The sequence below is a fragment of the Aulonocara sp. 'chitande type north' Nkhata Bay genome, linkage group LG7 (genome assembly GCF_057382095.1).
Source record: "Aulonocara sp. 'chitande type north' Nkhata Bay isolate Kocher_YH1m ecotype deep benthic linkage group LG7, A_spYH_male_GT1.1, whole genome shotgun sequence".
Lineage (NCBI taxonomy): Eukaryota > Metazoa > Chordata > Actinopteri > Cichliformes > Cichlidae > Aulonocara > Aulonocara sp. 'chitande type north' Nkhata Bay.
In genome coordinates, this window is record NC_141350.1 from 48,713,894 (window position 1) to 48,732,017 (window position 18,124).

General features: G+C 41.9%; 2 protein-coding genes across 9 annotated transcripts in view; one reads left to right on the forward strand and one right to left on the reverse strand.

Annotated features, from left to right (window-relative positions):
- sema4d (sema domain, immunoglobulin domain (Ig), transmembrane domain (TM) and short cytoplasmic domain, (semaphorin) 4D) overlaps window positions 1-8,455 on the forward strand; it is a 41,355-nt gene extending 32,900 nt beyond the window's left edge. For 4 of the 8 annotated variants that reach the window (XM_086300947.1, XM_086300943.1, XM_086300948.1 and 1 more), the window contains 11 exons: window positions 151-302; window positions 765-955; window positions 1,097-1,253; window positions 1,380-1,602; window positions 1,822-1,934; window positions 2,082-2,254; window positions 2,406-2,452; window positions 2,867-3,241; window positions 5,015-5,236; window positions 6,066-6,278; window positions 6,413-7,540. In XM_086300947.1, the coding sequence (XP_086157073.1) occupies window positions 151-302; window positions 765-955; window positions 1,097-1,253; window positions 1,380-1,602; window positions 1,822-1,934; window positions 2,082-2,254; window positions 2,406-2,452; window positions 2,867-3,241; window positions 5,015-5,236; window positions 6,066-6,278; window positions 6,413-6,657 (2,111 nt within the window). In that variant the 3' untranslated portion in view covers window positions 6,658-7,540. The other 4 variants (XM_086300949.1, XM_086300945.1, XM_086300950.1 and 1 more) reach the window with 4 other exon arrangements.
- A 272-nt stretch (window positions 8,456-8,727) lies between these two features.
- Window positions 8,728-11,107, reverse strand: LOC147326053 (cyclin-dependent kinases regulatory subunit 2). The gene is made up of 3 exons (XM_086300951.1): window positions 10,976-11,107; window positions 9,359-9,486; window positions 8,728-8,998 (listed from the first exon to the last, which is right to left on the reverse strand). Exons 1-3 carry the CDS (start codon window positions 11,032-11,034, stop codon window positions 8,952-8,954), a joined length of 234 nt encoding a protein of 77 aa, XP_086157077.1. The 5' UTR covers window positions 11,035-11,107; the 3' UTR covers window positions 8,728-8,951.
- Window positions 11,108-18,124: the final 7,017 nt, after the last annotated feature.

Here is an 18,124-nt window from a genome sequence, read left to right on the forward strand (position 1 = left end):
GACCTGGACCTCAACGTCAGAGGTCAGGTTTGCTGAAAATGACCTAGTATTTTCAAAATTTACAAAATTTACTAGGAGGTTGAGGGGTAGCACTGGTGGCCTCCAGGATTTTTTTTTTCTTACCAATACCTTTCTCTGCTTTCCTCCCAGAACCCAGTTTCGTTTTCGCCGACGTGATCAGAGAAGGGGAAAATGGAGCAGATGGCGAGGACGACAAAATCTACTTTTTCTTCACCGAGGTGTCGGTGGAATACGAATTCTTTGGCAAGCTGTTCATCCCCAGGGTGGCGCGTGTCTGTAAGGTCAGTACACGTTGCGCGCCATCTGCACATACCAGCGCTATCAATCCATCCATCTTTAGCCACTATTTCCTGTGTCCTGCATGTTTGTGTATGTATGTTTGTGCAAGTCTTTTTTTCTCCTTTTTTTCTTCCTCCTTCCAGTTCCCTTTGCCTCTTTTTTTTTTTTTTAAATTTAACCTTAGCTCATAATTGGAGCATGCACATGCAGAGACCCATGGCACGTGGACAATATAAAACACTGTTCCAGTGCAAGCACTTAACTTGCAACATACATCATAACAGCGTATTGTAATGTTTCAAAGTTAGTAGTATAACAAACAGGATAGTTCTTTTTGTACTATTCATTTCAAGTTTTACTGCTTTGAAAATGTAAAGGAATGTTAGGAAAAGTGGAAATTCTTTCTCTGCTCCAGCTGCCCTCTCATCCCTCACTGCTAAATATCTCCAATATTGTCACGACAGGGCGACCTTGGAGGGCAGCGCACTCTGCAGAAAAAGTGGACGTCCTTTCTGAAAGCCAAGCTGGTGTGCTCCATGCCTGAGCTCAACTTCGTTTTCAACGTGGTTCATGACGTTTTCATCCTGAAGGGGACAGACCGCAAAAACACGGTCATCTACGGAGTCTTCACCTCTCAGTGGTCAGTGATTTCAAGGTTTGGAATTGGTTTGGGTCGGGAGCGTTAAACAAGCAAGCAAAGAGCAGCATTCACATCCAGCCTAATGCAGAACTCGAAACTCACTCCCTTGCCTCATTTTCACTCTTCTCCTTGTCTCTTCCTGACATATGCACCTAGGGGTAACGTGGGTTTGTCAGCCGTGTGTGCCTACGAGATCAAGGATGTGGAAGACGTCTTCTCCAAGGGCAAGTACATGCAGAAGGCCACGGTGGAGCAGTCCCACACAAAGTGGGTACGGTACAACGGCATTACTCCTACTCCACGTCCTGGAGCTGTAAGTAGATGCCATGAGTAATCAAGATGTGATCTACTCAATATAGTAATCATGTTAATTAAAAGAGGATGCGTTGGTCATATGAAGTTGATTACTAACATCATCGCTATTTGTCTTCCACACCAGTGTATTAACAACCAGATGCGACTGCAGAACATGAACAACTCGCTCCACTTGCCCGACAAAACCCTTCAGTTTGTTAAGGACCACCCCCTGCTGGAGGATCCCATCCTGCCCATCCACAACAGGCCCCGCCTCATCACCAAAGACGTCAATTACACCCAGATTGTCGTGGAGAGGGTCCAAGCACTTGACAAAATTACTTATGACGTCATCTTCACTGGAACAGGTGATCAGTTAAGATGAAATGAAAATGAAGCCGTTACAAGCACTTCCTTGTGAAGTTTTATCAGGCAAATATGCAAATCTGAGTCAGTCAACTTTGAATGTCTGTGCAGTGAGAAAGCCACGACTCGCCACAAACTTGCAGATAAATGTATTAAAGAGTCCAGTTTTCCTGCGATTACCTTTGCAGAATAACTGACATTTTTATTATTCTCATTTCTAGATAAGGGTGTCCTGCACAAGTCGGTGCTGGTTGAAGATGAGGTTCATATTGTGGAGGAGATCCAGCTCCTGAAGAACGCTGAACCCATCAAAAACCTGCTGCTGTCCTCAGAGGTCAATTTATTTTATTGTCAATGAGTTTTAGGAGATGAGTAAAGAACGAAACCAAGAAAATGTGAAATATGGATCACGTTGGCTCATTTTTATAAGTCACTTGGATAAATATGCGATTAACTTTGTGGTTCATGTGCGTTTCCACAGACACAGTGCCTGTATGCTGGGTCAGACCTGGGTGTAGTCCAGTCTCCTACAGCTTTCTGTGGCAGGTATTCATCGTGTGTGGACTGCATCCTGGCACGAGACCCCTACTGCGCCTGGCACCCGAAGACTGCCACATGTGTCAACATCTTTGACACTGCCAGCCAAACACTCAGGTAATCTGTCACTCTTAATGCCACTAAAACAAAGCTAAAAACACACGTGCACTGATTCGTCCTCCAGCTTGACCTGCTTTACAGTCTTTGTGCAGTTATTGCACTGTGCATGTGTATTTTTTGACTCATAAAAACAATGCATGTCTTGCAGGGGGCTGATCCAGAGCATGAAAGGTGATGCAAACATGTGTCCTTCAGGTAGGCCTCAACATGCTCACACACCCATATACAGGCTTCAGTTTTATAAAGTGGACAATGCTGTGTGATTTAAACTGTGACTCAGATGAAGTTATGCATAGATGAAGAGATTGTGACCGTAAGTCAGCCATAACTTTTGCATGCCATGTCAAACATTCATTTTGTTGTTGGTCGTTACTTATCGGTTTTCATCATTTGCAAATTCCCTTTGGCTGCTGTTTTTTTTACAGCTTATCCATTACTCTTAGTTAACTGTTAACTTTTCTGCTGAAACCTGTTCAGGTCCACCCAGTTTATTTACACTTCTTGCCTACTGCAGTGTGTGGGTACTTGTACCTCGTGTTGGGAATTGTCCCCATTAGACCAGACAGTATCTAAAACTCACAATTGTCTCTTTTGTTTGCTTATTTTTAGTGCCAGTTCTGTTTCGGAAGGACTACAGGCATGTGGCGGTGAAACTGGGGAGCTCTGCCGAGCTGCCGTGCCTGGTACATTCCAACCTGGCCCAGGTGATGTGGAAATCTAACGACTCGGTTCTCACCGAGGCCTCTCGCTTCCACCTCATAGCCGAAAACGGGCTCCTCATTTACAGCGTGGCTCCAGAGGACCAAGGGTACTATGAGTGCTGGTCCGTGGAGTGGTCTCCCGCTGCTGGCAGGAACTTCAGCCGCCTGCTGGCCGGATACACCCTGACTCTGGATCTTCTGCCCAGACCGCCGCACCAGGCGGGGCATGTCGTCACCACCACCCTTGGTGGCCACGATGCAGCTACCACGGGTGCAGCTGAAGGTAAAGTAGAGACGGAGAAAGCCGCACTAACTTCAGCCCTTGCCCCTCCCAGCTTCACAGCAGCAACAGTCCTACCACCCTCCCCTCCCCAAAGCGACGCGTCACTAACCCCGCCCCCCAGCAGCACAGTCAAGCTCCAGCCAAAGGTAAATCTTCTTCCCACTAATTCCAAAGGCCCCCATCCTGACAGTCGGGACCCCTCGGCAGAGTATTTGCAGCACAACAACACCGCTGCCCTCCTCTTCCTCTTCCTCCTGTTTTTCCTCCTCTTCATGGCTGCGCTGGTGTACAACTGCTACATGCAGTACCTTCCAGCTCCCTGCTTGAGGCTGCGGGCCACTCTACTTGGCAGCCACAAGAGCGCCCATCAGACCGAGTACAGGGCCTGTGAGGCAGGTTTAATAGAAACCTCTGCGATCGAGAAAATTAACATGGCCGAGCAGCCGACCCAGAACGGCAGCCAAACCACTCAAAACCTCCGGGCACTCCGTGACACGGGGTACGAAACTGAGCCGGAGTGCGGGAACGGTCGCGTCCCCTCTCTCAGTTTCGGAGAGGAAAGCCCCTCCAAGGAGAAACCTTTTGATGTGGACTGTGGATCTCAGGACATTCAGTATGCAGATGCAGATGCAGAAGCTTAACGCTAGCCACAAGAGACTTGATCCCTCCTCTCGGCACAGAGAGCGCAGGGGGCCGCGCTTTTTCTGCATTTGCAGCTTCTGTCCAGGGCACAACATTTTTGTAAGGCATGAGAATCCCGAGGCCCAGATCGGGCATTCCCGCTCGGTTGTAGAGTTTTAACTCCCGCTGTTTGATTTTAGGGCTAATGGTGATGGTGAAGCAAAAAAAAGAAGCAAAAAAACAACTGTATTCAAGGAAGCTGCAGCTCCTTCAGCTTAGCCCAGCAAGAAAAGCTATTACTTTTTTTGAATTTTTGTCAATTTTCTTTTTAAACATTCCAAATTGGAAACATTGTTTACCAAATTGGTAAGTTACTGTGATGCTTTCCAAAGTGCAGTCACATTTCTATACAGCCTGAGGGGGAGGGGGGGGGGGCATTTGAAGCATTTGCATCTCTTTACTTTTTTTTTTTTTTTTTTTTTTTTTTTTAAAGCAGTGAATACTTCATTACACAGTGAATGCTTCAGTATTACATTGATTTCTCAGGGAAGAGTTGCTCAGTATATTGTAGCCTAGGTTAGCACAGCGTCACCACCCGGAGCATGTGGGCGTTAATCTCTCCCAGTGAACTGGCAGTAAGAGAAGGAATCAAACTGTTTGTACCACTGTGTTTCCTGCGTGCAGACTCTCGTGTTTTATTAGTATTATTATTATTTTCCTTCCTGTGAAATCGACATTCCCCACACAGATACAACTCTGGTCGTCCTGTGTATTAACCCTTGTCGGAGATCTTTCCATATGTGGTCTGTTAATAATGTAAAAATGTACAGTGTGACATGATTAACAAAAAAGGGGGGCAACATCAGAAGTTATTTTTTTAATTGTAATTTTATAAAGCCTTCAGTTTTAGACAATTTTCAGAGAATTATTATTTATAATGAGTCACATCTGTGGTAACATTTTGTCTAACTAGTTGTGATCTTCATCCTTGTTGTTTTTACTTTTACTTTTTTTTTTTTTTAAATTTATTGCAGCTGATTTGAACTTTTTAGGCCATTCATTCGTCATCCCTTTGTCTGTTTGCATGCCAGCCCCTGTTTGAATTTCTTGTTTTTTCCTCAGTACTTTTTCTTCCGTCACTCCCTCTCACAGCCTCCTCTCCTGTCGCCACTTCATCTTCCCTGTCCTCTTCTGGAGGTAGCACTCCCTCTGCACTCCCTTCCTCCTTTCCCCATTCCTCTTCTCCCTCCTCCACGAAGCCCCATAACGCGGAGGCTCGGGAGGCCGAAGTGAGACTATTGCCTCCCCTGCTGAAGGACCAGGCCTGGGGGGTTCACGCGCAGGAGGCCTTCCTTCTCTTCTGCCTCGCCCTGGGTGAGTGGTGCATGTGACGTAGGCTGAGCTCACACCCCAGAATCTAAATCCTTCAGAAATTTCTTCCTTTCGCTTTTTAACCCATCACTCTCGCATATTCACTCTCCTCTCCTGCATCTCACATGTTGGCAAACATCAGCTAACTGGGAGTGAGTGCAAGCATGTCAGAGTTCCTGTTTGTGTGTAACAAGTGATCCTCCCTGCTTTTTTTTTCTGTTTGTGGGAACGATTGACCTCCATTTTTAAGAGTATTTCATTAAAAAAACAAAGCAAACGTGAATGTTTAAAAAGATTAAGCTGGGATTCATTAAGCTGGAAAACTCAGTGATCGGGTCCAGTGACCACACTCTGACGGACGGACAGATCCTCCTTATCCAGGATATTAAGAATCTTTCCTCAAAACAAAGTTTAGTGGGTTCACTTTTCTTTATCCAGATCATTTTTGTGCCTGTAAACAAATGTAAATATATTTGTATATATGGGGAAAAAATACAATTTGACAATGTACATAAAACTAGGTGACGTAATGGGGCTGTGGTTCTTGGTAGGGAGGCAAAATAAAAATGTAAAACGTTTGCAACCCTTGTTTGTTTTTCTTTCTTTCTTTTTTTTTAAACTATCATCATCCGTTGTATTTTCAAAAGATAAGGGCTCCATAGAGAGGACAGATACATACTAATTAGAAAATGTTTGCCTATCAGACCTGAGATCAGGCAGCATGCATGCTCACTGATTGATGACCACAGGTGGACCAACCAAAGGCAAGTATTTCATGCATGTCTCAGTGGTGCCTTAAACATCAGAGGTCAACATCAATTCTGTCCCACAGGTCCCAGTGATGTCCACATTCACTGGCTAGTAAACGGGCACAGTCTGGACACCCCCATAAAGGAGTACCGTCGGCCGCTTGGTCAGAGGGAGGTTTTAGTGAGCAGCTGGCTCCAAGAGGGGCCGCTGATCAAGGACGCACGGTATAACTGTGTTGCTGAGGCCAGCACAGGAAATGACGTGTCTGAAGTTGACCTCCGGCTCTCTATTGGAGGTATCAGGTGGAAAATATTGACTATAGTCCTGCATGCAGAATGGAATTGGGAGTGTTCTGGACTGGCTGTTTCCATTGGCAGAGATGGATAATTGCACTGGTTTATTTCCATAAAGCGTGTTGTTGTTCGACAGATGAAGAGAACATTCCAACCCGAGATTTGAGCCAGTGGAGAGGTGCGCTCGCAGAGCACGAGCAACTGCTAAAGAGATGGGAAAAGGCCTGGGTAGGTCTGAGTGTGCGGTCTTCTCCGGTCAGTCGCCTGGATTGTGTTTGTGTCACGTGCGTCGGTTTTAACCTGCTCTGCATGTTCAGCTTTAGGCTGCCAGGCTGTTTTCGTCAAGAGTACTGGAGAAGTGCAAAGTCCAGGTTTTTATAGCAGCAATAACACGAAACGAGGGATGCGAAGAAAGAGCTAGTTCAAACGAAATGAGGGTCTGATTTAAGGGCTTTGAAGCTTTGAAGTGCACTTGTTTAAATACACCAATCATTAACCTGACTACAGCTTTAAATGCCTTTAACGTCATGTATCTAACGGTGTTGTACGAATCGCATGTTCTTTTAACCATATTTTGTAAATTGCATGAGTAACTAAAAGCTTATGTTCCTTTTAGAGAAGCTGCTAATGAGATTCCTCCTTCAATACAGGCACGTGTGAGTCTTGTGACATTTAACTAAATTTCCTAAATTTCTTGATGTTGCTGAATTTACTGGACATTTTTGACTAATATCTAACTAATATCAGTCTGTCTTCCTAGAGAGAAAACAATACCTGTAGGTTACGAATGGGTTAACTTAAGTATCGCCAGATACTTAAGCTGATTAAAAGCAGTGCATTGGTTATTACAGAATTTTAAAGTCAATGACTCAGTACTTTTCTCGTGGCTTTAAAATGGGGGAAATAATTATTTGATCTCTTGCTTAATTTGTAAGTTTGCTCATTTACAAATAAATGAAAGTGTCATATTTTTATGGCAGTTTAATTTTAATGGAGGCAAGTAATAAGTCATGATTTGCTTGGGGATCAAATACTTCTTTTACATTATATATGTGTCTTTTCTGGGTTTTTGGTTAATAGTCTGCCTCCATTAAAATTATACTACTATAAAACTTAGCCTGTTACCTTCGTTGGACGTGAGCAGGGGATCAAACAATTATTTCCCCATCTGCATGTGCAGTTGTTGAAATGCATCAGTACTACTCCCAGCATTTCTCTTGTGTAATTAAATCGCACTGCTTGCGTAGTACAGCTGTGTTTTTTCCCGCTTTAGGAAAGCTGTGATGACCACAGAGCTCTGTGAAGAGTTGACTTGGCTGAATCTGGTTGCGAACATGGTCCTCCATCCAGGTGGACCACACCTTTGACACTGAAACTGTCAAAAAAACAACAATGCCACTTCTTAGATAGGAGTTTGGGGGACCATGAAGCAACACATTTACAATCTGCCTCCTGCAGGGGTGAGGGCAGTTGGGGGGGTTGGGGTCACCTATATGCAGTGATAATGTGGGAGTCTCCGACCAAACTCTGCAAGGAGATGAAGCTCATCAATCTGAGAACACGTGGGCTGCCTTTGTACCAAAAATACATTTCTGTCAAACGTCCTGAGAGCAGTGCTTGTAAGGAATGTTTCGCATTTTTAAAGCGATGGAACATGTCAAATGTTTATTGTGAGATTCATTTTAAGATGTTTGCACCTTCGCTGGCTTCAGAAGCTTCTGTCAAGTCCATCATAGCTACTTGGAATTTGTATAATCTTGAGTGAAAATGTCTTTAATCATCGAGCCCAAAACCCAATTCGTAGGATTTGATGGCAGGAATCGGGCCTGTAGCTCTCTTTTAACAACATGCCATCAAAATGCAAAATTTATCTTAAAAGAAATGCAGTTCAGCCCAAGTATGGAAACTTTTGTCACACTCACTGCTTTTCATCTGTTATTTTCTTCACATTAAAACTGTGACTACATATTTGACGCTGTAGCAGAAATAAACTGTTTAAATGCTGTCGCTTACGTCATGATGCCTTCAAGTTTAACACATTCTAGTGTTTAAATTACATGTGAACAGATGGTAAATATAATCAAGAATTTTCTTTGAAAATCATGTATAGTTAATGCCTTTACTGAAATCTAATTAAAAAAAAAAAAGTTTTACCGGTAAGCTGATTTTGACACTTGTGCCTCAGATTTGTAGACTTACAGCAGTTTATCTTAAATTGTTTTTAATTTGGTTCTCCGTTAAGTTTCTTTTAATGTATGAGGCACATTTCTGTATTTCAGCACAACACTGGTTTCATGGTGGTGTTTAGTGGAGCTACACCACCCTCTTGTGACCACTTACAGGAACATAACCCAAAAACAGGAGGTGGTTAGCAGGTTGTTTATTACTGTAAAGGTCAGAGCATGACAATTAAACAAATGTAACTGAACACACAGAGAGACTGACACCAGATTTGACCATCTCTAATTAATTTATAAATTCGGTTTGAAGTCAAAGAAGATTTCTTCCTCCTTTCTCCGCAAAAAAACAAAAAAAGGCAAACAAATCAGAGGGATTACATCAAAAAGCTGAGAAATTCACATGCTGCAGTGAGCAGCCAGACAGTATACACTTAATAATCTTAAATAAAAGATCACAGGAGGACTCTTCCAGTAGTGCGAGGGTGGGGTCTTGTGTCATTGCTTCGGAGGTAGAGGTCTTCTGAACAGAAGGATGTGTGGCTCTAGGAGAACAATAGCAGACAAATATACAAACAGGTTAGTGACCTGAGGCCTGATCATTGTGTGTTTTAAAGGCCTATTACCAGAATGATGTGCTACACTGTAGTTACAGCCAAAGTCCTACGACTCTGCAGCCATTCTGGTGATGCATCTCGGCATCTGGGCCTGCATTTAAATGAACTGGGAGAAAACCATTACTTTTGCTTTACTAGTCATCCAGACATAACAGTGCACGAATAGCATCAAAAATCAACTCCAACTTACAAGAGCTTTTAAGAACATAATGGATTTGCAGCCAAGTCCAGGTTGCCAACATTTCAGCAGCTCAAAAGCAAGCCAATAACATATTACATGCAGATTACCTGGTTCATGTATCATATAGTGGATCCATCCCTGGGACTGTTGCACTCCCAGCTGTCTCCACTCGTCTTCAGACATCAGGTGGGATTTTGGGATATATTTAGTCATCTCCCGAGGCAGAACAACATGTCTAGTGATGAGAACAAACGATTGTTAATAGTGGAGTGTAAATATCTTGTAAGGTTTGATGCAACTATCCTGTTGGATGACACCAGTTATCTGAGATATGATTTAAACTACAACCATGCAAAGTGTCAACTGGATCTTGCAGTTGTGATGTTATGTTGATAAAAACTGTCCAGAGACAGATATGTAGACAACATACTCAAAGTCTCTTAGGGAGTTCCTGCTATACAGGAGTCTCCAGGAACAAATGTTTCATCACGACTTAAAAAGTAAAATGCAGCCGAAAGTCATATGTGAATTGTCTACAGAAAAAAAACGCATACAGATCGATACACAGGTGCCAAATTAAAGGAAACCGCTATATTTAAGCCATTGAGTGGCTTGCTATGCTGTGCAGAGGATCTTGCAGGCGTGCCTTGAGTCCATGTATTCCTTTGCAGGGACAGGTCAAGCAGTGCAAATCAATACAAAGTTGGCCTGAGGGGTCTTAAACGTATCTACTGTGATGGGGGTGGCAAAGATATTAACTTGCTTTCAAAAATCTTAATATAAAAAATGGTCACATTTGCCAACATACCAAGATGACAAAGCTCTGCTCATTTAAACCTCAGATGTTTCAGTGACTATAATCCGACTGACTTCTTGTATTTGTATTGTTATACCCATTATGAACTTCCAAAATCTTCCCCCTTGACAAATACATTTCATAAAAAAATAATTTAAAAGCCTAAAACTAGCAATGAAATTGATTAAAAACTAAAAACTTTAAACCCCCCCCCCCAAAAAAAAAAAAAGAAGAAACGAGAAAATTCATACTGGAAATTAACTGAAGCAATACTGAAAATGTGAACTAACTCAGGGTGGTCGCTTCCTTTCAAGGAGCACTGGAGCTGTTCTGGCGACACCTGGCGGTCAGACTTTCACTTTACAGCCACTAAAAGTTTGTCACCGTAATGGTGGTGTTCCCATTGAACGGCAACATTCAATGGGATCATTATTCTACTATTACACCTCCACCCAAAAAAAAAAAAAAAAAAAAAAAAAATTATATATATATATATATATATATATATATATATATATATATATATATCCCCAGGGTTTGAGGTGTGGGGATTTTTGCTGCTCAGCCATTTTAGGCTGATTTAAGAAATTCACACTGAAATATTAAAATTGACAGAAAAAAAACTATCCTTTGGCAAATTTGGTTATATTCCACTGAACACAGTGGAAATGGCATGCATTTAAAACATGAAAGTGGCACAAAAAGGGCCCAGGATAGCCGGAGGGATATATAAATATATATTTATTTATTTTTTTAAATCGCACTATCATGCAAAACTAGCATGACAAAGCTTAAACTTTGAAACCACCTCGTGTCGGTTGTCTACGTTTAATTTTTGGTAGAAAATATCCACTGAAGACGTCTTCTCTTTGTTGCTAATCTTTAGTTGACGTTACTAAAGTTAAACATGCGAACCAATAATGCTCACCTGTACTCGTAATGGTCGTCACTGTACCTGTTGGAATAGTAGATCTGGTTCCGAGACATATTTACAGAAAAAAAAAATCAGGTTAATTATTAGAAAAGTTTTACGATAAACTGGGGTTGTAGAATAACAACAAGTGCCCACCTGTAGCTCATTCCGTGCAGATTGCTCAAAGGTATTGATTGGACGACTTCTGTCATGTGACCAGAATTTCCCTCTTTATCGTAGTTCTCGAGCCGTCATCAAAGTACAGGTGAGTGTCTTAAGTTGTTTTCAGCCCTCTTTTGCAGTAGTTGTTCATCTTCACACAAAATAGAAACACAATATATCTCACCTGTTTAAATATGCATCACAACACTAAAATACACTACTGTGTTATTCCTGATGAGGATGGTTAAAATAAAAATACTGTGTACTATAGTGATGGCCAAATGAAGCTTTCCGAAGCACTGAAGCTTGTATTGAAAAACGGTTCATTACTCGAAGCTTTTCAACACAGTCCTCTCCGGTGACATCTGGTGGTGAAAATTTTGAAGAGCAGCTTGAATCTGCAAAATAAAACGGACTGCTCAATTATCACTGCTCACTCAAGAGTGGAGTTCTCTCTGATATTGGGCCACCGTTCCGTTGCTTTGAACATGTAATTGGTTTTGTTTTCTCGATTGGGGGGCTGAAAAAAATGTAATGCGTATCTGCGTAATACATTTTGATCAATAAACTTTCCCTATTTAAACATGCACTATGGTGTGGCCTTTCTTTGCTCATAACTCCTTGATGTTGGTAAATACAATAAGTGAGCAATATATATAATATACATATGAGAATGCACAGCACATTATGGAGTATGCCCCTGCTGTGAAGTCCTGCCTCCATCTACTTGTCGTTTAATCACTGGACAGCTGGACAGGTTCATACAAAATATTAGATGAGGCCAATTGTCCTATACATATTTTTGACCTAGGGGTGGGACTGATTGTGAACTGGAAAGGGAAAATGCTTAGGGAGCTGAGTACGGCTGCATCGTCACTGATTTGTAGAATCATTTTTGATTCGATACAGGATCCGATTCAATTTGATTGGAATCTGGAAAGTTTTGCCTCAGTCAGAAATATTACAATTCTGATCATTTAACAGTATATATCCATAATTTCGTATCTATTAAAAGAAAGCTGACACATGTGAGACTTAATTAGAGATGTAAACAGAGAGTTATGAAACCTGCAGCTGCAGAAGCCAGCGAAAAAAAAGAGGCAAACACAGCGCGGACCCGACGACGCACCAAAATCTGACTCTGACGCGTCGGGTCCGTGCTCTGTGTTCACGTTTGTATGCAGAATCCGTAAACCTGCTCCCAGTTACTGTTTTAGCTGCATGGTGTTTGACGACATGTTGTGAGGTTTAACCTGAGATGCTGGCGTTTCAGGCATAATAACGTTAATTTACAAATCGACACGGGATTTTAATGAATCAATATCACTTTATTCAATTTAGCATGGATTGTAATCAGAAAGGCGATAATCAAAACCCACCCCTAATCAAGAACTTGCAAAGTAAAAACATGATCTATGTAAGGTAGCCCTTTTGTTATTTACATTTAAAAAGAGGATTAGTGTTACTGTGCGCTGGCTGAGTCTGTTTCTTTTCTTAGAAATAGTTTCTCCTGCCCTGGAGAAAATCCACTTGCATGGAACAGAAGAGGCTGTGGAGTGCAGGAACTACACTGCAAGCTGGTAGATATGCAGGTATCCCTGGGTCCTGCAGACTATCACCTAACAACAATGAACAAAATGATTTTCTAAACTGTAGCAATGTAATGTACGTATAGTGTCAAATACATTGTTGTAGTCTTCATTAGCTTTAATTCACATGGAAGTGTTCCTAAAGTCATATGCTGTAATGATATTTACATTATGAAAACATGATTTTGGACATTTCAAGTTTTTCACTTCGGCAGATAAAATGAATTGAGCAAAATGAACTCAAAATATTCCCACACGCCAGAACGTCCTCTCTTCCTCGCTGGCTCCATATCTGTCAGTGGAATGATCACCTCTTCGCTCTCTGTCACCATCAACACACTCCACGAATCCCGTGGATGATTCACTTCCTTATATCCGTTTGAATCAGGTACCGAAGCAGTTACGTGCGTAATGAAGCTTCGGACGTCACTGGTCACGTGACTTTTGCCAAACGAAGCAAGCCTCGACACAGTGCTTCTGAACCAGTGTGTTGTTTTTTTCGACACACGCTCCGGAGCGTCAGCTTCAAGCGGGCCATCACTAATCATAAGCAAGTGTGGCCAAATTTATACAAGATGACGTTTTGGCAGTTTGCTAGTGTGGAGTTTTCAGGTGTGAAGATTTACATCTCAGACTCTACAGGCCTCAGTTAGCATGTTAAATTCATCCAGTCACTTCTGCTTATCCTTATCAGGGTCACAGGTGGCTGGAGCATATCCCAGCTATCATAGGGCGGGTGGGGTACACCCTGGATGGATCGCCAGTCTGTTGCAGGGCTAACATAATCTACAGCAGAATGACTCAAAAACAAAGGAATCAACATATTGCAATAGCCCAAGGCCCAGACCTCAGCCTGGTTGAAATGTTGTGGCAGGAGCTTTAGAGAGCTGTGCATAGGCAAATAACCAAAAACCTTGATGATGAGAAGCAATGCTGTAAAGAAGTGTTGCGTGTTCTTTTTATCTAAGGTAAAAGAGGGTTTCAGTCCCTGCATATGGATCTCTTTCCCGTTAGAAAACCACAGTCTGCAACAGTTTGCTGTGGCCAGCTTCTGGAAGAGAGATGACCCCAACTAATAGTACACATATTTATAAAGGAGAATATGTTTCTATCTGATCGGTCAAAAACCATTGAGAAGGGCCGCTTATTGGCACCCTTCTTCTTCTCCATCAGGTACAGCTTCACCTAGGGATCACTAACTCCTCTCTCTCTCTCTCTCTCTCTCTCTCACTCACTCACTCACTCACTCACTCACACACACACACACACACACACACACTGGCCTGCCTCTTCCTAACCTGTAATCTAGTTTCATAGCCTGTGGCAGCATCTATCTGTGAGAGCTATTGTTTCTTGACCTTGCTCTGGTTCACTCCCGCATTCCTGCACACCGCCTTCCACAAAGTCTGCACAAACAACTCTCAAACCATCATTAATGGTTTCTGAAATGGAAAAACTAAAAAAATGGTTTGATGTAAACAAATTATCTTTGAACTTGACAAAAACGAAATTTATGATTTTTGGAAATCGGGTAAGAGAGGATGAAGTAATTCTATCCATTGGTGGAGTTCCGATTGAGAGAGTTACTGAACTCATCTCATATTGAATATGTTAGAATAAGGATGGTTAAAAATATTTATATTCTGGGTAATGTCAGAGATATATTAGATTATAAGGCAATGCATATTTTATATTTCTCACTAATTTCCCCCTATCTCAGTTATTGTGCTGAGGTGTGGGGGAATACATACGTGACTTATATACACTCAACAAAAATATAAACGCAACACTTTTGTTTTTGCTCCCATTCCCCATGGGATGGACGTAGAGACCTAAAATTCATTCCAGATACACAATATAACCATCCCTCCCAAACAGTGGTCACAAATCAGTCCAAATGTGTGGTAGTGGGCACATCTGCTATATTGAGATAATCCATCCCACCTCACAGGTGTGCCACATCAGGATGCTGATCTGACATCATGAGTAGTGCACAGGTGTACCTCAGACTGCCCACAACAAAAGGCCACCCTGGAATGTGCAGTTTTTTGCGCTATTGGGGGTCTGGGGACCCAGAACCGGTCAGTATCTGGTGTGACCACCATTTGCCTCATGCAGTGCAACACATCGTCGCATGGAGTCTATCAGATTGTCAATTGTGGCCTGTGGAATGTTGGTCCACTCCACTTCAATGGCTGTGCGAGGTTGTTGGATATTCGTGGGAACTGGTACACGCTGTCGTATACGCCGGTCAAGCACATCCCGAACATGCTCAATGGGTGACATGTCCGGTGAGTACGCTGGCCATGCAAGAACTGGGACATTCTCAGCTGCCATCTGCCCTGAACAATGTGAACCATGATTCATCCGTGAAGCGCACACCTCTCCAACGTGCCAGACGCCATCGAATGTGAGCATTTGCCCACACAAGTCTGTTACGGCGACGAGCTGGAGTCAGGTCAAGACCCCGATGAGGACGACGGGCATGCAGTTGAGCGTCCCTGAGACGGTTTCTGACAGTTTGTGCAGAAATTGTTTGGTTGTGCAAACCAATTGTTCCAGCAGCTGTCTGGGTGGCTGGTCTCAGACGATCTTGGAGGTGAACCTGCTGGATGTGGAGGTCCTGGGCTGGTGTGGTTACACGAGGTCTGCGGTTGTGAGGCCGGTTGGATGTGCTGCCATATTCTCTGAAACGCCTGTGGAGACGGCTTATGGTTGAGAAATGAACATTCAATGCACGGGCGACAGATCTGGTTGACATTCCTGCTGTCAGCATGCCAATTGCACGCTCCCTCATTGCTTGTGGCATCTGTGGCATTTTGCTGTGAGACAAAACTGCACATTCCAGGGTGGCCTTTTGTTGTGGGCAGTCTGAGGTACACCTGTGCACTACTCATGATGTCAGATCAGCATCCTGATGTGGCACACCTGTGAGGTGGGATGGATTATCTCAATATAGCAGATGTGCCCACTACCACACATTTGGACTGATTTGTGACCACTGTTTGGGAGGGATGGTTATATTGTGTATCTGGAATGAATTTTAGGTCTCTATGTCCATCCCATGGGGAATGGGAGCAGTAACAAAGGTGTTGCGTTTATATTTTTGTTGAATGTACATCCTCTATACTTGCTACAGAAGAAAGTGGTATGAATGGTTCATAATGTTAAATATAGAGAACATACAAATAATTTGTTTATAAAATCGAAATTGTTGAAATTTGAAGACTTAGTGAAATTACAGACATTATTATTCACGTGCAAGGCAAAAAATAACACATGTTTGTATTGTGTTCAGGAAGTGGGGACAGTAGAAGAAAGTTTGACTTTAAGTTTGCTAAGACCACACAAAGGCAAATGTGCCCGACAGTTAAAGGTATAAGAATATGGGATTCTCTTGAAGATAATCTCAAGAGTTGTACAAACATGCACCGTTTTAAAATGTGTTACATACTTAAAAGGATAAATCAGTATGAAGAACATGAAAGTAATTAGGGCTAAATGTGGAAGAAAAAAAATTTCATTGCCATTTAATGCTGTATATGGCTGATTATATTGATTTGTTGTTTAGTTTTGCATTGTTACATAAAGATACATGTTAGAGGGTTTTTTGGGGGGTATTGGCGCCCTCTTGTAAGAATATTTGGATTGCAGATAGGGGGCAGGTGCTAACAAGAATTTATTCTTCTTCCTGCTCCTTTTCACCCATGGGTGCAGTGTCATATTAATGGGAAGGAGGTTCTGTATGTAGGAAAAGAAACACTGTTGAACCATGTGTGAAATAAATAAAAGAAATGAAATGTGAATCTGTAACTTTTATACTTATATTATTTTGAGTGCTCAGTATGCAATTAACTATTAAAGCGATCTAAAATTAATTACAGTCCCCATACCATTTGCTAGCACAGGTTTTGTAAATCAACATTTCTAGTCCTCACAGAAGCATGGGGCAGAAATTTCTCTACAACACTGTGAGAAGTCATACAGGAAACTGTTACTAAGTTATTGGTGCTTAAGCTGTTTCTACAGGCTACTGAATCATGGGTCAGTTGTACTTCCCGTGAATCCTGTGAAAACAGTCTTTTTCATATGACTGTAGTCTTCTGTTTTCGAGACTCAAAATTAATTGGAAAGTTGATCAACAAGCAGTTTCATGGCCAGGTACACCTTGTTCCCTTGTTATTTCTTGATAAATTAAACAGATTCTGTTGTTGATTCCAAGTGATGAAGTTGCATTTAGTAGCACTGAAATTCTCAGTATGAGGATTAAAGAGTTGGTGATGCAAGTGATGGAGGCCACTGTTGATTTAAAAAACCAAAATAAACCTATCAGAGAGAGAGAGAGCAAAACCTTTTGGAGTGGCCGAATCAACAGCCTGGTATTCTTACATTCCTTGGTAAGGAAAACCCTTCACAACATCTAGCAAAGTCAAGAACTTTCTTGAGGAGATAGGTGTATAATTATCATAATCAACAATCTTCACCAATGAAAAAGGTGCAAACCACTAGTTACACTCAGGACCTAAAGAGTATACTAATGAAGCAAATTCAACACAGCCACACTTGCTTTGTATAAGCTGGCTTGACAAAACCTAAACTCCAGTTGGAGAAAGGGGTATTACTACAGTGGTTATCAACTTTCCCTGTTAAGCTGGGCCTTCTGCTTCAGAATCTTTGCACACTGAAATAAAAACACTCTTCTTCTGGACAAAATGATCCCTGTGACTGTACACACTCTATTCAGAGTCATTATCAGATGATAATGATAAAAATCTATAAAGACCACAAAAGTATACAAAATATAACAAAAATTGCAACACTTTTGAAAAAAAGGACAAGCTGCATGTTAACCTATTGATGATAGCTTACATGACTGCTGCACATTAGAGCTCTGAAACTTTAACCTGGATACATTTAAACATTAAAGGTTACTGCCTCATAGCTTAATAACAGAGTCATGGAAATGACTCTGCCAGCTCAGAGTGAAATTTATTTTATTGATTGAATGGTCTGATTGATTTTTTTAGTCTGTGTTCTAGTAGTTCCAATTCAAGCAGTGTAAGGCAGACTTGGCAGCAGATTAGAACCAAGTATAAAACCATCTATACATTTTCTGTGCCCCTAACTGAATACATGCAAATTCCAGTTACAATGCAATGCACAGTTTGCACAGCTTGAACTTGAAAAGCTCATGTACAACTTGATAACTGCCTATATAAAATGTGTTTTTCCAACATCGACTCTATACAGTGCTTCAAAACATGTGGTAAGTAAGTTACCACAGTGATTTAGCTAGCCACTTCTGTGACATAGCTTGCTAAAGCATTAATCTTGATTTATAGTACATCCTTTAGGAAACCCAGAATACTCTTGTGATCTCTTGTGATCTTCTTGTGCTTCCGATGCTTTTTAA

Bases quoted from the DNA above. Each gene is read 5' to 3' on its own strand.
- LOC147326053 (XM_086300951.1), bottom strand. From the start codon at position 11,034: ATGTCTCGGAACCAGATCTACTATTCCAACAGGTACAGTGACGACCAT. The intron at 9,487-10,975 runs GTGAGCATTATT...TCTCATCACTAG, and splicing joins GACGACCATTACGAGTACAG to ACATGTTGTTCTGCCTCGGG. The intron at 8,999-9,358 runs GTAATCTGCATG...TTGTTCTCCTAG, and splicing joins CTATATGATACATGAACCAG to AGCCACACATCCTTCTGTTC.